The following is a 19,528-nucleotide window of genomic DNA, read 5'->3' as shown; positions in this document are numbered from 1 at the left end:
AAGAAATCTTGGAATCAGTACATAGGTGAACAACCTAAGTTTTTTTTAGAAGGATGAAAGCTTTAAACAAATTTCACGGGAGAAAGCATATAAGTGTAAGAAAAAATGCTTCTCACATTTGTTATCAGGGAATACAAATTAAATCACAGTGAGATACCATTATACCCACCTAGAATGGCTAAAATTAAGAAGATTGAAAAGATGTATTGGTAAGGATGAAAAGCAACTGGAATGTTGATACATTGCTGATGGTAGGGTAAAATTCCACTCCAAAATATTTAACTTAACAGAAATGAAAATACATGTCCACAAAAAACTTGCATACAAATGTTCATAGAAGATTTATTCTTTAATAGCACCTAACTGGAAACAACTCAAATGTCCACCAATAGGTGAGTGGATAAACATATTGTGGTATATTCATATAATTCAATGAAAAGGAATTAACTACTCATGTGTGACAACATGGATATATCTCAAAAACATGCTGAGTGAAAGAAGCCAGACTCAAAGGAGTACAAACTGTATGATTCCATTTATCTGAAATTCTGGGACAGGCAATTCTAAATTGTAGTGAGGCAAGAGTGTGGTGAAGACAGGTATTGACTGCAGCTGGGCACAGGGGAACTTCTTGTGGCAACGGAAATGTTCTACATATTGGTTAGTTTAGTGGTTACTCATTGAACTGTACACTTAAAATGGGTGCATTTTATTGTATGTAAATTTAAAATAAAGTTTAAAAAAAAGATTTAAAAATATGTCCTAAAATTGAATCCTTAAAACAGAACAAAATCTAATTCCTATATCTCATAGCATAACCATTCAGAGGATAATTTAAGTAACTTTTAAATCAGTACTCTTCACTATAAATCCTAAATGGGATATATTTTGGGGACAAAAAGCACTATGAAGAAATCTTGAACTTTACTTAGTGTGTTTGCTTTTTGGTAGAGATGGTGTTATAGTATTCTCAGAGCTATTGAGTAAATATATTGCTATTGTTGGGAACAAGGGTTCTAATTGGGAAAAAGGAGATACACATGGGGAAAGGGCAAAGGTTAGGAAAAAATACTTTGAATTTGAATTTGAGTTGTCAGTCTGAACTCGTGTTTTTAAAGAGCTGTGTATTTCTACGCTTTGTCCACCAAAAAAGACAAGAAGCAGTGACACCCCAAGCATTGAACACACCCAACACTGAGATCTTGGTTCCTAAATGCTATTGCTCACTATGAAGAAGGGCTCCTAGACATGGCTGATTTCAAGTCTAGGACAGGGAAAATAGTAAGGTGAGCCTAAAATATCTTGTGTAAGGATGGCTTTAAGCACTAGGAGATGTCAAAAGGACATAGGATAGAAGGGACAAATTGAACATCAAAAAGGAATGATGACAGTGATGGATTATAATACATTAAATAAAATTCAGGAATTCATAGTGATACATCTTTTGAAAGTAATATATTTACATTTTTTAAAGTATAAACTATATATAATATGTGAGAGAAAAGGGGGAAAGAAAACTTTGTTTTACAGAAGAATGCTAGCTAATAAATAATGAATAACATAATTAGAAAATCACCATTTCTAACCCCTTAATTGAATTCATTAGAGATCATCAGTGGATGATGGTTAAAACCATTGACTACTGGGAACAAGCTATTTACCCTGTCTTGCATCCTAATTTCAAAGAGAAAAAACAAGTACATGGAGAGATCTGGCAGACACCACTTTAGCCATTTCAAGCTTATCATCACCAATAATGAGCCACACTGCATTAGATACCTCTTCACGTGATGCAATACGAAGTCCACAGCATCACTTATATACTTCCCATGAGGTAACAATCAGACAAATCCAGAATTTGGGACATGAAAAGGACAACTGACCTAGACTCCTCAAAAAAAAGTCCATGTCATGAAATCATAACTAAAGGTATCCTGGGATTGGGGCAGGTGGAAGCACTGTTCTAAATTTCCAAATGCAATTCTTGAATTTTGATTGGCTGTTATACAGAAAGGAAGAAAACCCTAGACACTTTGGTGACAGTTGAGGGAAATAGAATACGAACTGTATGTTACATGTTATTGTTGAATTAGTGTTAAATTACTTCAAGTCTAATAATGATATTTGGTTATATAGGAGAATGTCTGTATTCCTAGTAGACACAGCTGTAGCACTTAGGGATGCGGAGTCATGATGTCTACGTTATTTTCAAGTCTTTTAGCACAAAAAGTTAAGAGTATGTTGTGTATAGAAAATGATAAAATAAATGTGACAAAATGTTAACAATTGTTGAATCTTCAGTGATGGTTATATGGGCGTTCATTGTACTGTTCTTTCAGTTTTTCTGTGAGTTTAAAAATTTTCAAAATAAAAATCAAGGAGAGAAAAAAACCTATCTTGTTCTGAGTTACTTTAAAAATGTTTGAGCTTTAGAGATAGATTGTGGTAATGAACGCATAACTATGTTATCATATTGTGGACAGTGGATTGTATACCATGGATGATTGTATGGTGTGTGAATGTATTTCAATAAAACTGAATTTAATAATTTAAAAAAAAAAAAAAACAGCTAAAAGGAAATAACTGAAAAGAAAAAAAAAACAAAAAAACCCAACAACCTAGTGTGATAACATGGAAAACCCAGCTCAGAGAAAAGGAAATACAAATCCTGCTTACCCAACTCCATTCTTAAGAGAAATAGAAATTAAGACAAAAATAAGTTACCATATATGATTTATAAGATGCACAAGGATGAAAAAGTTTGATAACACCCAGTATTGTCTAGTGGGTGGGAAACAAGTCTCATACTTTGCTGGTAGGAGCATAAATTGGTATAGTTCAGACAGAGGGCAATTCAGCCATATCAATCAAAATTACCAATACGTATCTTTGACCCATCAATTCCTCTTCTGGGAATTTATCCTACAAATGTACTAGCACATGTAGGAAATTGCACATCCAAAGCTTGTTTACTGCAACATTAATTTTTTTTTTTAAGCAATGGGGATTTGTTGGGTTGCAAATTTGCAGTTCTAGGGCTGTGAGAATGTCCAGATTAAGGCATCAATAGGATGATATCTTCTCCCTGGGGAAAGGCTGCTGGCAATTTGGGGCTTTTCTGTCACATGGCAAGGAACATGGCCAGTGTCCTGAAGCATTAATTTTAAGGGCAAATAAATTGTGGTACACCCTGCAATGCAGTACTGTGGGACTGTAAAAAAAGAATGAAGGAGCTGCCCATGATCTGAAAGGTAAAGTTCTGCAAGGTATATTGTTAAGTGAAAAAAGGCACAGAAGGTATGTGTAGTAGTCTGCCTTTTGTGTAAAAATACGGGAAATAGAAGAATAAGAATTATTAGTTTGTAAGCATATGTATAAAGAAATTCTGGAAGGTTATATAAGAAATGTGCCAGTTTGAGTGTATTATGGCCCCAAAGTGCCATTATCTTTGATGCAATTGTGTGGGCAGACATATTAGTGTTGATTAGATTGTAATTCTTTGAGTGTTTCCATGCAGATGTGACCCACCCAACTGTAGGTGATAACTCTGATTAGATAATTTCCATGGAGGTGGGGCCCTGCCCATTCAGTGTGGGCCTTGATTAGATTACTAGAGCACTACATAAGCTCAGACAGAAGGAGTGAGCTTGCTACAGCCAAGAGGAACACTTTGAAGAATGCACAGAAGCTGAGAGAGGAACTGAAGCTTACAGAGACATTTGGGAGATGGCCTTTGAAAGCAGACTTTTGCTCCAGAGAAGCTAAGAGAGAACAAACTCCCCAAGAGCAACTAAGAGTGACATTTTTGCCTAGAGAGGAACATCTTGGGAGAAAGCCATTTTGAAATCAGAACTTGCCTTCTGAGCTAACGGAGGTTTTCCGGATGCCATTGGCCATCCTCCAGCGTAGGTACCCTATTGTTGATGCGTTACCTTGGACACTTTATGGCCTTGGGACTGTAACTGTGTAACCAGATAAACCCCCTTTATAAAAGTCAATCCATTTCTGGTGTTTTGCAAAAGGGCGACATTAGCAAACCAGAAGAAGAAATTAATAAATGTTAGTTCCTTGGGGTGAGTTAGGAACTGGGTGATTGGAAATATGGGTGAGAGAGAAAATTTTATTTTTTAAATTAATTTTGAACCATGTAACTAATTTCTTATAAGAAAATTAAGTTAAAAACAAGAAAGTCTATACATATTGATATGGAATCATCTCCAAGATTACAATCTCCAAATTAAGTGAAAAAAAAATCAAGGCATAGAACGGTAGGCGTAATATACTATTTTGTATTTATTTATGTCTGTATCTATCTGTTTACATGTACACTTGCTTATAGGTGCGTAGACTGTCTCTGTAATTACATATTAAGAAATTCATAACATGAGTTGCTTCTGGGGTGGGGAATTGGACAGCTGGGGAGCAGGAGTAGTAGGGAACCATCTTATGTTAACACCTTTTTGTGCCACTTGAAATTAGTATGTTTTACTTACTTAATAAAGTGTAATAATTTATTTAAAAAAAAGTTTGAGTGTGAAATTATCTAGGTGAGTTATTGGAAAAGAGTGTTAATTATTAATTTACTTGAATTATCTGATATTCTGTAGAATGTTAAAATTCAAAAGGACCTTAGAGATTATTTTGCATAGACCCTTTTTGAACAGATGAGGAAATTAATCTCACAGTGATCAAGTCACACTGTATGCTAGTTATAGAACTTGGACAATGAATTCAGCTCTCCTGTTTTCCAGGATATTGCTCTTTCTACTGTACCATGTTACCTCTCCCAGTAAAAGGACTCTGTTTGAGGTAAAGTTGAATTAAGGAAAATATTATGTATCATTTTTCTTCCTAGAATATCTTTAATATATTTTTCCCATTGTGACAATATCATAAGATTATGTTTGATCTACTGATCAAATTGAACTATAGTCCAGGAATTTGGTCAAAGACTTCTGCCACTTTGATAGTTGCTCTCCTAGAAACTTTTGCATCTGCCTATGGTTTGGGTATGTGTCTTTGGTCACTGTTTTTTAATATCCTTTAGTTTAAGCTATGAAGAAGGACATCCCTCACACTCTGAAGCAGATCTTCTTCAGAGACAGACTTTTGCAGCCTCTCATCAGCTTCCTGGATATGCTACTACACCTCAACCAACTGGTAACATTTCTCTTGTGAAATATACCATGAATTTGTGTACATATAGTGAATAGTTAGGAAAATCAATTTTCATGTGTTGGGTTATGAATGTGTGGGGGACGTAGCCATGCCAAGAGAAATGTTAAAATTAAAATTAAATTAAAAGCTTTGTCTTTTACTAGGAGGGAATATCAAGCTATTAATAGGGTGGAGATCTTTTTCATGCAACTTTGGAGAATATAAATTGTAAATGTGCTTCATCAAGTTAATATTTGTTTGCTTTTTCAAAATAAAACAGTGTGAGATTATAGATTTTTGACCTCAATTTTCAGAAATTCCTTTTTACGATATGGTTAATAATGTAATTTTATATACATACATATTTTTGTTTTTGGATATTTTTTATCTTCAAATGTAGGTCTTTCTGGAATATTTGATACTAGTGTGAACAGTGCTGCCACTAACACTAAAGAATCTTCAGTGATGAATTTTCTCTCTGCTGTTGAATCCCGAACTGCTCAGGCCCCTTCTTCAGGAACTGCTCTTTTACCGCAATTCAGGGCTCCATCCTGGCAGACAGGTGATGCTTTGTTTTCAGAATTTTTAAGTCCTGTAAAAATACTAACCAAAATAGACATTTTATGACCTTGTCATCATGGTAGTGTGGCTCAGAGTGATGTTGGTTATTGATATCCCAGTGAACTTTAAAACCTGGAAATTTTCACAGTTTTAAGACTGACAGAATTCAAGTATTTGTTACTGGCAGAAATTTGATTTTAGCATTCTGGTGTAAACTAAGAGGTTGAAATTGAAGAAGGTAGATAATTATTATAGACATACTCTGTAAAGTTTTATATTTGACAATCTAAATAGCTACATGTCTACTTGAAAGGAGCAAATAGTAAATTTCATTTATTTTAGTGACTTCAGGCAAGGCTGGTAGTGTAGTAAAAAACAATCTTGGGACTGATTTCATCATTAGTGTTATATTAAAATATCCTTAATTTAACTGATTTAATCAATAGTTTATTAAAAGCCACGACAAGTTCATATGATTGCTTTGTGCCCATTTTCCAGCATAATTACAAAGTTTTTAGGCCCTTTTCTACTATGTTATTATTCTTATTTCACTTTTCAACTGTTTCCCCTCAATTTTTTTTGCAGGGTGACAGGAAAGTTAGTTTTGTTGTTATTGTTCAAGGTTTAATTTAAAAAACATAAGAGTTTCTCAGTATGCCTTAGAAGAGTTTTCTAACAGAATAATTAATATTTTAGTGTGAAATAAAACAGAATATTTTAATTAAAAAACCAGAAGCTTCATTTTTTGCTTCCTGAAATAATTTTACATATTGCATATTTACTTAGACTTCCTGTTAATTAATATCTTAGTGCTAGAACCTGATACTAAGAATTGAAGAAAATTTAAAATAAAGGAAAATCTGTTAATATTTTATTTTGTATATGTTTAAAGGTGGAAGGAAGTGTTTAACTCACATCTAAATGAGCCAGCACTTCCTATAAAGTGTTTTTACCTTGTGCAGTTTGTTTTTAAAATTTCTTGTGTCTTAGATTTCAATTTAAAAACATTCACTTCTGCAGTTTATATCTGGCCCCATAGTTGAATTCAGAAAGGCCTTTAATGCTCAGTTAGTAAGATGGAATGTTTGTGTGTTTGTGTGTGTGTGTGTGTTTTATTTTTTCCCCCAGATTTTACTCTCATATGCCCACTTAAAGAGTAATGGAATTTTGAGCACATTAAACTGGATCTAAACTGATGGACCATGAATGGTAGATAAAAATGAAATTGGAATAAGAACATACACACAAATATACCATTAATTGGGAGAGGGTATTAGAGCTAGAGTGTTAGAATAAGGAGCATTTTCATTTGGAATGTCCAAGATTGCAATATGGCATTAGATGCAATTCAGTATCTGTTTTTCTGGCATACTTTTTGATGAATTTGCTAACCCTGGGACTCCCTTCTATGGTGATCTAATAAATCATGCAGAAGTAAGTCAAGTGAGAAATACCTTTCGTCACACTACAGGATACAAGAATTTTGAGTGATACAAGCTCCTCACCCACTATTTTAGGGCACACATATTCTCTGGCCTTCATAACTAGCCTCTCCCACTTTCTAGCCTCTCCCACTTTTTCTAAGCATAACTGAGATTGTGTCAGTTGCCACTGTAATTATGATTGGTTCTTTAGATATGTTTATGACATAAGCTCTTACTTTAGAATAAACATTATAACTGAATGGATTATAACTTTAAATATAATTAAATTTTATACTTTATTGCTGTCTACTTTTTATATTATTCCTCTACCTCCACCCCCGCAAACACACACCAAAGGAGATACTGGTGAAATAAAAAGAGCAGTGGAGTTAAGCGGATTGGATTCCTTTCCTGGGTGCTACCAAGCAGCCCTGTGACCTTGGGCAAGTCATATCACTTGGCATCAGTTTCCTCTTTGCCTCTAACAAGGGAGTTTAACTAGATGATCTCAAAAGTCTATTCTAGTTCCTATGATTGTATTATTTTAAAAGTTAATTCCCAGTGTTACTCATTCCATCCAGTGCAACTCACAGTTTATATATATGTAGCAGTGTAATACTTTTTTTGGCATTTAATGGAAAGAAGTGAAAGAATGCTTTTCAAAGTCAAAATCTTCCTCTTCCCCCATTTTCCAAAATGGAAATCTCTATTTTTCTAATAGATGCTTATTATTTTAAACAATACAAAGGTTTATAAAGTGGAAAGTGATAGTTCCTGTTAGAGAAGAGTAACAGTTTGTTATTTATTTTTCTTGATATCTTTCATGTATAGACAATGTTTATGGCAGCGCTGTTAGGATATGCCATAATTGCTTAAACTATCCCCTGTTGATGAACATTTAGGTTATTTCCATTTATTATTATAAACAACAACTGATGATTATTTTCTACAAATATCTTTGTGACCACTTCTTTCCATAAAGATAAATATCTAGAAGTGGAATTTTGGATGTCAGGGGCATGTACTTTTTACTTTTACTCTATGTTGCTAAAATTCTGTCCTGAAAGGTTAAGAATCTCTTCTTGGTAGTACTTTATTAATTTCTGATTAGCCTTTCATGGCAAGCATGCATCTATTGAGAAGTTTTTGACAGGAAGTCAAAACTTGAAATACAGAAGATTTTTTAATATGCACACATTCTGATAAAAGATTAACTTTGCAGTGTTAACCTTAATGTTATTTTTAGATTTATTTTCTTATGTTAAATGTGGGCAATTTAGTGTTGATATTTCCGTTTTAAGTTTATGTACATTTTAGCTTGTCAGCTGGTATTTTGCATTGGTATTGCAGGGTAAATTAACCATCAGAGATTATGTATATTTTATTAGTTTCTTAGTTTTCATATGACCTTAATCAATTCTATATAAACTCATTTATATAACAATTATAGATAAGAATTTCTGAACTTTTGTAACTTTGTCTTTGCTTTAAGAAAGCTAGTTATTTTGAAATGTAATTTTCAAAATATAAACACAGCACCAATTTGTTAGGCTTTTTAAAACAGATTTTGATGGGCTAGGATTATATAAATCACTATTATATATTTAAGTATTTGCACTTTGATTTTATACACATCTTTGTGTTTCCTTTTTACAGGTATGCATTCCTCAGCAGCAACTGAGCTGTTTGTTACTGGACCTTTGCCAACCACTGGAACACTTCCACCATCTGCCCTCTCTGCTTATCAACATCCCACCACCTTCAGCAATAGAAACTTTGCTACCACCTCACCTTTGGTCCTTCAGGATTCAACTTTTAACACTGCAGCAAATGGAATTTTAAATTCCCACGATCCTTTGCTACAAATCAAGACTTCCCAGGGAACTGTTCCAACTGCTTTGGCATTTGAGCGCCTGGGCAGTTCTGCATTAAGTAACAGCATACCACCTCAGTCTTCAACATATCGTTCAGCTCAAGAATCTGCACCCCATCTTTTACAACCTCAATTTAGTTTGTTGCCTTCAGCACTTGGGGGAGCCCAGCAAACTCCTCAAGCCTACAGTTCAACTCTTTTTACTAGTTCTACTGCTTCCATTGAAAGAGCTCTTCTTCGAGAATGTAGTGTTATTAAACACCATCAGCGGCCTTCAGGTACCCAGTCTATTCAGGCACAACTGACTGGTTCACAGCATTCCTTACATAATTATCTTTCAAATGCAAGTGTAGGTAATTTTCAGGAAACAACCAGGCAGTCATCTTTATCCTGTAGCTCAATTGGAGATTCTACTCAGGTGAGCAATGGAGGGTTGCAACAGAAGTCCTCCCAGGTCTCAGTGGAACTTGCTCAGTCTTATTCATCTGCAATTCCATCACCAGATTATCCTCCTTCTACTACAAAAGTAAAAAACTGTTCTATAAAACAACCGCCAAGGTCAACTAAGACCCCCAAACCTCAAAGTATAATTCCTCCTGTGCAAACACTAAGCTATTCCAAACCTTTACATAACCAGAGTTCTATAATATCGGGCCAAGCACAAATTTATTCTACAGCGCAGCTACCAAGCCTTTTATCAGTTAGTCAGTCCCAAAATTATGGTTTAGTACAGCCACATAATGTGCCATCTATTGTTCATTCACAGGTTTATAGGTCCAGCAAGGTTGAGAAGTTGCCATCCTTATATAAAACATTGACTTTTTCTGGGTCATCTCAGACTATAACTTCTGAAAATCAAACACTTAGTTATTCTTCTAATCAACAACAGGTATTATCTTCAGTTACAAATGAGAATTACCCTGCTCAAACAAGAGATCTGTCTTCAGTTAGTCAGTCTCAAAGCTATTCATCTGGTCACCCTCAGGATTTATCACCAGTTAGTCAGTCACAGGTTAATTATTCATCTCAATCACAAGTTTTGCCAGTTGTTAGTCCTTCAGAAAGCTATGCTTCAGGGCAGTCCCTAGCATTAACAGCTTCTTCTCCTTCTTATTCTTCTGCTCGGGCTCAGAATTTGCCATCCTCCAGCCCAGCCCAGAATTATATTTCTATGCATTCTTCCCAAAATGCTCAGACACAAGGGTCTTCATCTCCCCAGTCCCCAAAATTTTTGCCTGCTGTCCAGTCATCATCATTTGCATCCTCTACCCATTGTCAGACATTACAGAATAACATGCCTTCCCCTGATCCAAAGTCTTATTCTGAAAGAAAACTTAACTCAAATGTGTATACGTCTTCAAAGCAAGAAAATGATTTTCCAGTGCAAGAGTTACAGGTATTACAGCCACAGACATCTCTTGAATCACCATCCCAAAGGCTGTCTGATGGAGAAATTAATGCTCAAGAATCAGCTTATAAGGTATCAAAGGCAGATGACAGATATTCTCAGGGTGTAATCAGAAGTAATTCCCGTCTTGAAGATCAAGTTGTTGGGATTGTTCTACAAGGGTCAAAAAAAGAAGAAAGCATAGTTGGTTCAGTGGCGCAACTTAACCAACAAATTGGCCAGGTAAATAATGCAGCAACCCTTGATATTAAGAAGACAACTAATTTAATGCAAGCTCCACAGATAAGGTTGAATACGAAAGACCTAAACCAGCAGCATTCGCTTATCCATGAGGTACATGAAGCCAGGATTCAGGAAGAGCATGATCAGATAATTAATGCCTCATCTCAGATTCAGATTCCACCTAATGCTTTAGGGCATGGCCATCAGGTGTCTCTTCCTAATACACAGGTCCTTTTAGACTCTGCCTGTGACTTACAAATTCTTCAGCAGTCAATACTGCAGGCAGGTTTAGGACCAGTAAAGGCATCTTTACAAGTACCACATGTTCAAAGTCTTCAGCAAATAGTGCATCCTTTCCTTCAAATGGATGGTCATATTATTCACAGCAATGGTGATCATTCTCAGCAGCAACTCCATCCTCAAAATTCTGAAATTATGAAAATGGATCTCTCTGATTCTTCAAAGCCATTACAACAACATCTGACAACAAAGGACCATTTTAATGAAACAAATCAAAATGATTCAAAGAATCAGTTTGTTTCTCTTGGATCAATATGTTTTCCAGAGGCAATGCTTCTCAGTGATGAAAGAAATATTTTATCAAATGTAGATGATATCTTAGCAGCTACAGCAGCAGCTTGTGGGGTTACACCTTCTGATTTTTCCAAGTCAGCTTCAAATGAAACCATTCAAGCTGTTGAAGATGGTGATGATTCTAAATCTCATTTTCAGCAGTCATTAGATTCCAGGCATGTGACTTCAGATTTTACCTCCATAAGAGCTACTGTAGGAAAGCCACAGAATATAAGTGATATTTCCTTAAATGGAAGTCAGATTTCAATAAACCTTTCACCAGTACTTACCCTTCAGTCAAGAATAACTCTTGACCAAAAGCACATTGAAACACCTGGTCGAAATATAGCATCAAAAGTAACTTCACCAGTGATTGGACCAAGTCATGAAGGCCAGGAGCAAAGCTCTGGCCCAGTCAAAAAACACTCTGTGACCAATACTGAATCTGAAGAAGACAGTGAAGTTCCTGTTGATAATACATTAAATAATAACAGAAACCAAGAGTTTGTTTCTAGTAGCAGAAGTATCAGTGGAGAGAGTGCTGCATCAGAGAGTGAATTCACCTTGGGGGGTGATGACAGTGGTGTGTCAATGAACCCGACTAGGAGTGCCCCTGCACTGTTGGCTATGGCCCAACCTGGGGATTCAGTCAGTGTCAAGATTGAAGAAGAAAACCAAGATTTAATGCATTTTAACCTTCAGAAGAAAAAAGTTAAAGGAAAAGGGCAAATTAAAGAGGAAGATAACAATAATCAAAAACAGCTGAAAAGACCTACCCAAGTCAAACGCCAGAATCCAAGAGGAACGGATATATATTTACCATATACTCCTCCTTCCTCGGAAAGCAGCCATGATGGTTATGAGCATCAAGAAAAAATGAGGCAGAAGATCAAAGAAGTGGAGGAAAAACAACCAGAAGTCAAAACAGGATTTATTGCCTCTTTCTTAGATTTTTTAAAATCTGGGCCCAAGCAGCAGTTTTCCGCTCTTGCTGTACGAATGCCTAACAGGACTAGACGACCAGGGGCCCAGATTGTTCGTACACTGTGTCCCCCACCACTTCCAAAGACTTCATCTACAACACCCACACCTTTAGTGTCTGAAACTGGGGGTAATAGTCCTTCAGAAAAAAATGATAATGAATTGAAAAACTTGGAACATTTATCTTCATTGTCTTCTGATGAAGAAGATCCTGGAGTATGCAGTCATGATATTTACAGAAACATCTCCACTACTTTAACTGTTTTGGATACTACTTCTGATAAAAAGAAGAAATCAGGTAAAGTTACAACACTTAAATTCACAGTTATGACTTTCTACTATTATTTTTCTAACTATGAAACTGGATTTTAAGCTTTCTTAGCTTAAAGCAGGTCTGCAAATACTTTTTCAGGACAAAATGCATAGGTAGATTTCTAAGGGATTTATTATTTTTTAATGTTCCTTTTTTGTAGGAAAATGCCAGGGTTAGGTTGCATAGTTTCAGGTTTGTTTTTCTGTTTTGGCCTTTTGCCACATGCAACATAACTTTCACAATATGCTGTCCAGACTTCTCTAGTCTGAGACATCTTGGGGTAGCTTGTGGATATGAGGCTTTGTATTGGAAGACCTGTTGTAATGTAAACCTGACATACTTTCTTGGTGTGCCAATTTTACCTGAAGATTAACATTTAACTATTAAATACAGTTCTAGTATGTGCAGCATGCACATTGATATTAAAATGAAAAGTGAATTTGTGCTGACTGCAGATTATTTGCTGAAATCTTTGGGTATGTGCCTCACTTTACTCTGTGGTTAAGCCAATCTAGAGGATGAAACATTTTAAATACTGCTTTATGTAAAAAACTTGTCAGGTGAGTGTAAAAGTTACTATTTTAAGGATCATGCTAAGAAATAAATATTTATACCATTCCTTTGTGCCAGGAATTAGTAGCATTGTTAAGAGTTGTCATCTACAGTATGTAGATGATGAAACTGAGCGTAAGTAATTGTCCAGATCCACACAACTAGTAAATGAGCTGATTCAGAGCTGGAATCTGAACCCAGGTCTGCCTGGTTCTAGAGCCAGTATTCCTGCTGAGCTCCTTTGTATAAACAGGGTGGTGCTTTAAGCATTACACCTTGTTTTGTGATGTACTTCTCTGCTTCTCTCTGAAGAAGGTTATCCCAATATCCCAATAATAGGTTATCCCAAATAACTTATTAGTAGAAATGTCTGATAATACATTTTAAAAATAATTCTCATTTTGTTACAGAGGAAAATTAGCATAACAAAAAGTCAGTCTTAGATTCAATAACATTATATATGTGACTTATCCTAGTATGCCCTCCCCCACCTCATAGTGCTTTGCAATCACCATTACATTCCCTCTTTCATTCCTAGAACAAACTGTTTGTAATCTCTGTCATAGAACATAAGTCTAAAACTATTTCTTCCTGACAACCATTATCTCATTTTTAGTTAAAATTATCACTGGCAATCCAATTCTTACTATTAGGTTTTTGAAGTTCTCTCCTCTCCATCCCCGTTGCCTCCTCATCTATGAGAATTGATCATCTGTTACTTGCACTATTGCAAAAGACTTCTAACTGGAATCTTACCTACCAGTCTTGCTACTCCAGTCCATCTTCCACATTGTTATCAGATATTGCTATAATAAAAAAGGGAAGCTGACTGTTACTTCTCTGCTTCAAAACCCCTCTTTGTGCTTCATGGGGAAAATGTAAAATTCCTGAGCATAATATGTAAAATTCTTTAAAATCTATCCCTTTCCACGTTCCATTCTCTTGCTCCACTTTCCATTTCCCTCTCCAGTACCATCACTGAATTGCTCATTGTTTCTTGAACCTGTGAGCCCCTTTCACAATTGTGGGCCTTTCAACAAACTCTTTTCTACCCAGTAGAATGCCTCTTCATTTTTTAAACCACCAGATACTTATCTTTCAAAACTATCTTCAAAGTCATTTTATAGAAGTCACTCTAGCAAAAGTGAGTGATCTTTTCCTCTCATCCCACAGCCTTCAAATTCACTTGTGTTTTATTCATTTGCATTTTTACATTAGAGTGTGAGTTCTTTTACACCAGGGAAGTGTTATAGCTATTATTGTGTGTTCATTTTTTTATTTCCAAGGCCTGACACATAGTAGGTGCTTTATTTTGTTCAATGAATAAGGGTATATAAATGAAAAATGGAACACTGGGGTGCCAATGGGTTAAAGTTAAGTAGTTGGGCTTTGCCTTCTTCATTTTGTGGCTAGAATTCTGAGTTTTAGAATTGTCACACAGTTGAAATGAGGTCAGAGAATCTGATGGGCCTGTGTTATCCCAAATTCCACAATTCCTTGGTAAAGTTAAAAGAAAAAAAATCTTTTGCTGATACTAACTTCTAGATTGTTGAAATATTTTCTGGAACATAGGCTTGTTTTGTTTTGTTTTTGTTTTGTTTTGTTTTTAATTCATTTTTATTGAGATATATTCACATACCATTCAGTCATACAAAACAAAGCATACATTCAGTTGTTTACAGTACCATTATATAGTTGTGCAATCACCAAAATTGATTTTTGACATTTTCATTACCACACACACAAAAACAATAAGAATAAAAATTTAAGTGACAAAGAACAACCAAAGTAAAAAAGAACACTGAGTGCCTTCCTTCCCACTCCCCCCACCCCCATTTTTCTACTCCTCCATCCATAAACTGGACAAAGGGGAGTATGGCCCATACGGCTTTCCCAATCACATTGTCACCCCTCATATACTACATTTTTATACAATCGTCTACAAGATTCATGGGTTCTGGGTTGTAGTTTGATAGTTTCAGTTATGTACTGCTAGCTAGAACCTAGAAAGGGTTGTTTATATTGTGCGTAAGAGTGCCCACCAGAGTGAACTCTCAGCTCCTTTTGGAATCTCTCTGCTACTGAAGGTTATTTCATTTCCTTTCACATCCCCTTTTTGGTCAAGAAGATGTTCTCCATCCCACAATGCCAGGTCTAGATTCCTCCCCGGGAGTCATATTCCACGTTGCCAGGGAGATTCACTCTCCTGGGTGTCAGATCCCACGTAGAGGGGAGGGCAGTGATTTCACCTGCCAAGTTGGCTTAGCTAGAGAGAGAGGGCCACATCTGAGCAACAAAGAGGCATTCAGGAGGAGGCTCTTCGGCACAATTATGGGGAGTCCTAGCCTCTCCTTTGCAGCAACAGTCTTCCCGAGGGCAAGTCCCATGGTAGAGGGCTCAGCTGATCAAACCACCAGTCCCCTGTGTCTGTGAGCACATCAGCAACCCTCAAGGTGAGGAAACTCAACACCCCTGCATTCTCCATCAGCTCCTCAAGGGGGGTCTGCATATTTTTTTCATTTTTTTAATTAACTTTTTTTTTAATTAACTATATCAGAAAAAATTTTTTGAAAAAAAGATGATAAGAAAACATTTCAAACAAACCATAACAAGGGTGTAAGAAAAAGACAATTAACCTAAAATAACTACTTTACTTCCAACATGTTCCTACTCTACCCCAAGAAAATAACCTAATATAGCAACATTTCTGTGAACTTGTTCCTACCATACCCATCAGAAATTAACAAACCATAGTCATTCCTGGGCATTCCCAGAATGTTAAATTTACCCACGATGGCTTATCTGTGCTTATTGGGTTATCTTTCCCCCTTCATTAATTGCTCTCTATTGCTAGTTCCCCTACATTCTACATTATAAACCATTTATTTTAGGAGTGTGTTATTTAACTTCCAGGTGTTTGTGAATTTTCTAAGTCTCTGATGGTTATTGACTTCTAATTGTATTCCATTATGGTCGGAGAATGTGCTTTGAATAATTTCAGATTTTTTTTTTAATTTATTGAGGCTTGTTTTATGTCCCAGCATATGGTTTATTCTGGAGAAAGTTCCATGATCACTAGAGAAGAATGTGTGTCCTGGTGATTGGGATGTGATGTTCTATATTTGTCTGTTAAATCAAATTCATTTATCAGATTGTTTAGGTTTTCAGTTTCCTTATTGGTCTTCTGTCTGGTTGATCTATCTATAGGAGAGAGTGATGTGTTGAAGTCTCCCACAATTATTGTGGAAACATCCATTGCTTCCTTTAGTTTTGCCAGTGTTTGTCTCATGTATTTTGTGGCACCACGATTGGGTGCACAAACATTTATGGTTGTTATTTCTTCTTGTTGAATTGCCCCTTTTATTAGTATGTAGTGGCCTTCTTTGTCTCTCATAACATCCTTGCATTTAAAGTCTGTTTTATCTGAGATTAATATTGTTACTCTTGCTTTCTTTTGGCTGTAGCTTGCATGAAATATTTTTTCCATCCTTTCACTTTCAATTTCTTTGTGTCCCTGTGTCTAAGATGAGTCTCTTGCATGCAACATATTGATGGTTCATTTTTTTTGATCCATTCTGCGAATCTGTATCTTTTAATTGGGGATTTTAATCCATTTACATTCAACATTATTACTGTGAAGGCGTTTCTTAAATCAGCCATCCTATCCTTTGGTTTATGTTTGTCAGATATATTTTTTCCCTCTCTTATTGTCCTTACTGAATCTCTTTAGTACTGAACCTTTCTCCATATCTCTCTCTCCTTTCTTTGTTTCTCTGTCAGTAGGGCTCTCTTTAGGATCTCAAGTAGGGCAGGTCTTTTATTAGCAAATTCTCTCAGCATTTGTTTGTCTGTGAAAAATGTAAGCTCTCCCTCAAATTTGAAGGAGAGCTTTGCTGGATAAAGTATTCTTGGTTGGAATTTTTTCTCTCTCAGAATTTTAAATATGTCATGACACTGCCTCCTTGCCTCCATGGTGGCCGCTGAGTAGTCACAACTTAGTCTTATATTGTTTCCTTTGTATGTGGTGAATTGCTTTTCTCTTGCTGCTTTCAGAACTTGCTCCTTCTCAGTATTTGACAGTCTGATCAGAATATGTCTTGGAGTGGGTTTATTTGGATTTATTCTATTTGGAGTTCGCTGGGCATTTATGCTTTGTCTATTTATATTGTGTAGAAGGTTTGGGAAGTTTTCCCCAGCAATTTCTTTGAATACTCTTTCTAGACCTTTACCCTTCTCTTCCCCTTCTGGGGCACCAATGAGTCTTAAATTTGTACTTTTTATTTTATCTATCATATCCCTGAGGTCCATTTCGATTTTTTCGATTTTTTTCCCCATTCTTTTTTTGTTCTTTCATTTTTCGTTCTGTGGTCCTTGAGGTCACTGATTCATTGTTCAGCTTTCTCTGGTCTTGTGCTATGAGTGTCCAGAATCTTTTTAACTTCATCAACAGTTTCTTTTATTTCCATAAGATCATCTATTTTTTTTATTTACTCTTGCAGTTTCTTCTTTATGCTCTTCTAGGGTCTTCTTCATGTCCTTTATATCCTGTGCAATGCTCTTCTTCATGTCCTTTATATCCTGTGCCATGCTCTCCTTGTTCATCTTTAGTTCTTTGATTAATTGCTACAAGTACTGTGTCTCCTCTGATCTTTTGATTTGGGTGTTTGGGTTTGGGTTATCCATATCATCTGGTTTTTTCATATGCTTTAAATTTTTCTGTTGTTTTTGGCCTCTTGGCATTTGCTTTACTTGATAGGGTTCTTTTAGGAAATGTAGGATTATTCAAAGACTGATCTCTGATTTGTCAGATCTACAGCTTAGTGGTGTACACTTTCTCTAACTAACCAGCAGATGGCGTCCGCGAGTCACCTATTCCCCTCAAGTCAGTTCTCCCCAACTTTGTCTTTGTGGTGTTTGGGGGTCTGATTCTTGTGGGGTCCAATTGGTGCACCATGTTTGGGTGTGTTGTTGGTGCTGTCTGCCATGAATGTGAATGTGGAGCATGTGTCTGAGCGGTTAGGGAGGGAGGGCAGCTTTAGAAATCAAACCTCCCAGGTGTTCCCGGAGATTTAAGGCTGTTGCAAGAGTCTAAACCTTCATTTCAGTCTTGCCACAGATTGTCTCTGCCACTGACCCACAAGTCCTTGGTATTGGCATATGGTCCCTGGGATTTCCAAGTGGGTCCATCTTCCAAGCCATGCCCTTCTAGGGTGTCTGCTGAGGGAAGGCTGTGCTACATCACAAGTGCACGCCATCCCTCAAGGGAAGTTCTGGGCTGCTGGGCCGTGTACGTGCGTTCCCAGCCTGCTGTAAGGATGGCTGTATGGGGCATGTTAATTCCCCTCTTTTCGCACAGCTCCGCTTTCCCAGCTCCAGGACAGTTAGCTGTGGGTGCGTGAAAGGCTATTGTCCATGCCTGGTATTATGGCATGTGCGTGTATTGCTGGAAACAGTTCCTGTCACACTGGGTGTTTTGGCGCGGCTCTGGGCTGTGGCTCTGATGCTGGGCAGGAGTGTTCCCAGCCCACCAGGAAGATGGCTGCAAGGGGCGTGGTTATTTTCCCCTTTTGGCTCTACCTCTGCCTTCCTTGCTCTGAGACAATTAGCGGGTATGTGAAAGGCTATCTTCCACGCCAGATATTGAGGTGTTCACACAGCCCGTTCCTGCATGCTTTACTGTGCGGTTCTCGCTGCCGTATCTGTAGCCGCTTTTGGTTTTTTAAAAAAGAACTAGTCTGCCTCCAAATGCCAACCCACGGTTTCACCACACCGCAGCGTGGCTGCCAGATATTCAGCAAGCTTACTCACTCGTTTCAGAATGCAGACTCCCAGTTTCACCAAGTGCACAGTCGCTGTGGATTTAGCAGACCTTGTCCAGCTGGTGCATTGCTGAAACTGGTGTTCTGGGTCACTTTCTGGCTTCTATCTAGTATTTTTCATGGAGGTGTTTTTTTGCCCTATCTCTCCTAGCTGCTATCTTAGGTTCCTGGAACACAGGCTTTTTACCAGTCTTTATGGCTTTCTGCTTTAGCCATTCTTAGTATATGAAGAAGATGCCCTTAGTTGCAGCTGTTTTTCCTCCTCTTTGTTCATTTTAAATTATTCATGTGCCTAAAAGGCATATTTTTTGCTTTGAAAGAATAGAGGTTTTCTAGTAAAGCTTATGGTGAAATAACTATTTATAAATAAAAATTATTTACCTGTTTACTTTCATGATAGAAATTGCATTATGAAAAAAACAGTGGAACCTTGGCTGGGACCAATGTAAATCAACACTAGGCTTTTCAAGCAAGGTAGTGAACAGTTGTCTGAGAACACTCTCATTTCTATATTTACATTAAAATGACCATTGGAATATAAAAGGAGGGGAAAACCTGCTTGAATCCTGTAACTAGAGAAAAGGGTGCCATCCTCAGCAGTTTCTACTCCCTTCAAATTTACTATTATCATGGTATGTGAATATA

At 36.7% G+C, this 19,528-nt stretch overlaps 1 protein-coding gene across 1 annotated transcript in view; it reads left to right on the top strand.

Moving 5' to 3' along the window:
- Positions 1-19,528, top strand: part of QSER1 (glutamine and serine rich 1) — a 99,612-nt gene that overhangs the window by 39,652 nt on the left and 40,432 nt on the right. Inside the window, exons 2-4 of the mRNA XM_037838960.1 lie at positions 5,048-5,160; positions 5,558-5,719; positions 8,799-12,497. Of these exons, the coding sequence (XP_037694888.1) occupies positions 5,048-5,160; positions 5,558-5,719; positions 8,799-12,497 (3,974 nt within the window). The remainder of the gene's footprint in view (positions 1-5,047; positions 5,161-5,557; positions 5,720-8,798; positions 12,498-19,528) is intronic.

This window comes from Choloepus didactylus, chromosome 6 (assembly GCF_015220235.1).
Source record: "Choloepus didactylus isolate mChoDid1 chromosome 6, mChoDid1.pri, whole genome shotgun sequence".
Taxonomy (NCBI): domain Eukaryota; kingdom Metazoa; phylum Chordata; class Mammalia; order Pilosa; family Megalonychidae; genus Choloepus; species Choloepus didactylus.
This window is presented reverse-complemented; position numbering and strand designations above follow the sequence as displayed.